Source organism: Nanorana parkeri, unplaced genomic scaffold (assembly GCF_000935625.1).
Source record: "Nanorana parkeri isolate BGI_ZX_2015 unplaced genomic scaffold, ASM93562v1 scaffold2031, whole genome shotgun sequence".
In the NCBI taxonomy this organism is placed as follows: domain Eukaryota; kingdom Metazoa; phylum Chordata; class Amphibia; order Anura; family Dicroglossidae; genus Nanorana; species Nanorana parkeri.
This window is the reverse complement of record NW_017308299.1, coordinates 51,026-51,923: the sequence shown is the minus strand read 5'-3', so window position 1 is coordinate 51,923 and position 898 is coordinate 51,026. Positions and strand designations below refer to the sequence as shown.

Genomic DNA, 898 nt, shown 5'->3' with positions numbered 1-898 from the left:
GCATCTGCTGCTGTTCTAGGGACCAGTCCGGCTCTCCTTTTATCCCCCTCCCGGTGCATTGTGGGAGAATCGGAGGCGGGGCATCACAGACGCTTCCTCTCTCAGATGTTATTGTTTGGCTGACGCCATTGTGCTCCCGTCTGTCCTCCAGGCGCTCAGGTCCACGAGCAGACCACGGTGAACCACGTCCTGGTGGAGAAAGGCCACGTCAGCGGAGTGGACACGGACCGCGGTCAGGTGGAGTGCGAATACTTCGTCAACTGCGCAGGACAGGTAACCCGGACGCCTGGGCGGGAAAAGTTCGGTCACTTAAAGGGTCACCCCCCCCATGAGATGTCTGATGGTGGGCGGTACCTCTGCGGTGAGCCCGCTGTGTATAACCCCCGATGTCTCCTTCTATTGCAGTGGTCCTATGAGCTCGGCCTGTCTAACGAGGAGCCTGTCAGCATCCCGCTGCACGCCTGCGAACACTTCTACCTCCTGACCCGCCCCCTGGCCACGCCCCTGAGGGAGAGCACGCCCAGTACGTCTTCTGGCCTCTTGTGCAGAGTCAGGTCATGTGACTTCAGATGTTGTAGAGCAGCTCCTCCAGCTGTGGGTGGAACTACGAATCCCATGAGGCATTGCAAGATTCTCCCCAGCCACAGACATGACTCCTGAAGAGAGATGCATCATGGGATTTGTAGTTTCACCCCACAGCCGGAGGCCCGGAGGTTTTAGACACCCTGCTCTGGAGGAACCCTACAAGTCTCTGATTGTTCCCAGCAAAGGAGGAGGAGTTCTTCTTCCCTCTCCGTGTCTCTGACCTCCCCTCAGGTCCCATCTTCTGACATCACTGCTGTAGGGATCAGTGGAAGGGACCTCCGGGGGACATCGGCACCCGACACTCGGGTGATGG

At 58.7% G+C, this 898-nt stretch overlaps 1 protein-coding gene across 1 annotated transcript in view; it reads left to right on the top strand.

Annotated features, from left to right (window-relative positions):
* Positions 1 to 898, top strand: part of PDPR (pyruvate dehydrogenase phosphatase regulatory subunit) — a 14,892-nt gene that overhangs the window by 4,644 nt on the left and 9,350 nt on the right. The window contains exons 5-6 of the mRNA XM_018572436.1: positions 152 to 273; positions 406 to 554. Coding sequence (XP_018427938.1) covers positions 152 to 273; positions 406 to 554 — 271 coding nt within the window. The remainder of the gene's footprint in view (positions 1 to 151; positions 274 to 405; positions 555 to 898) is intronic.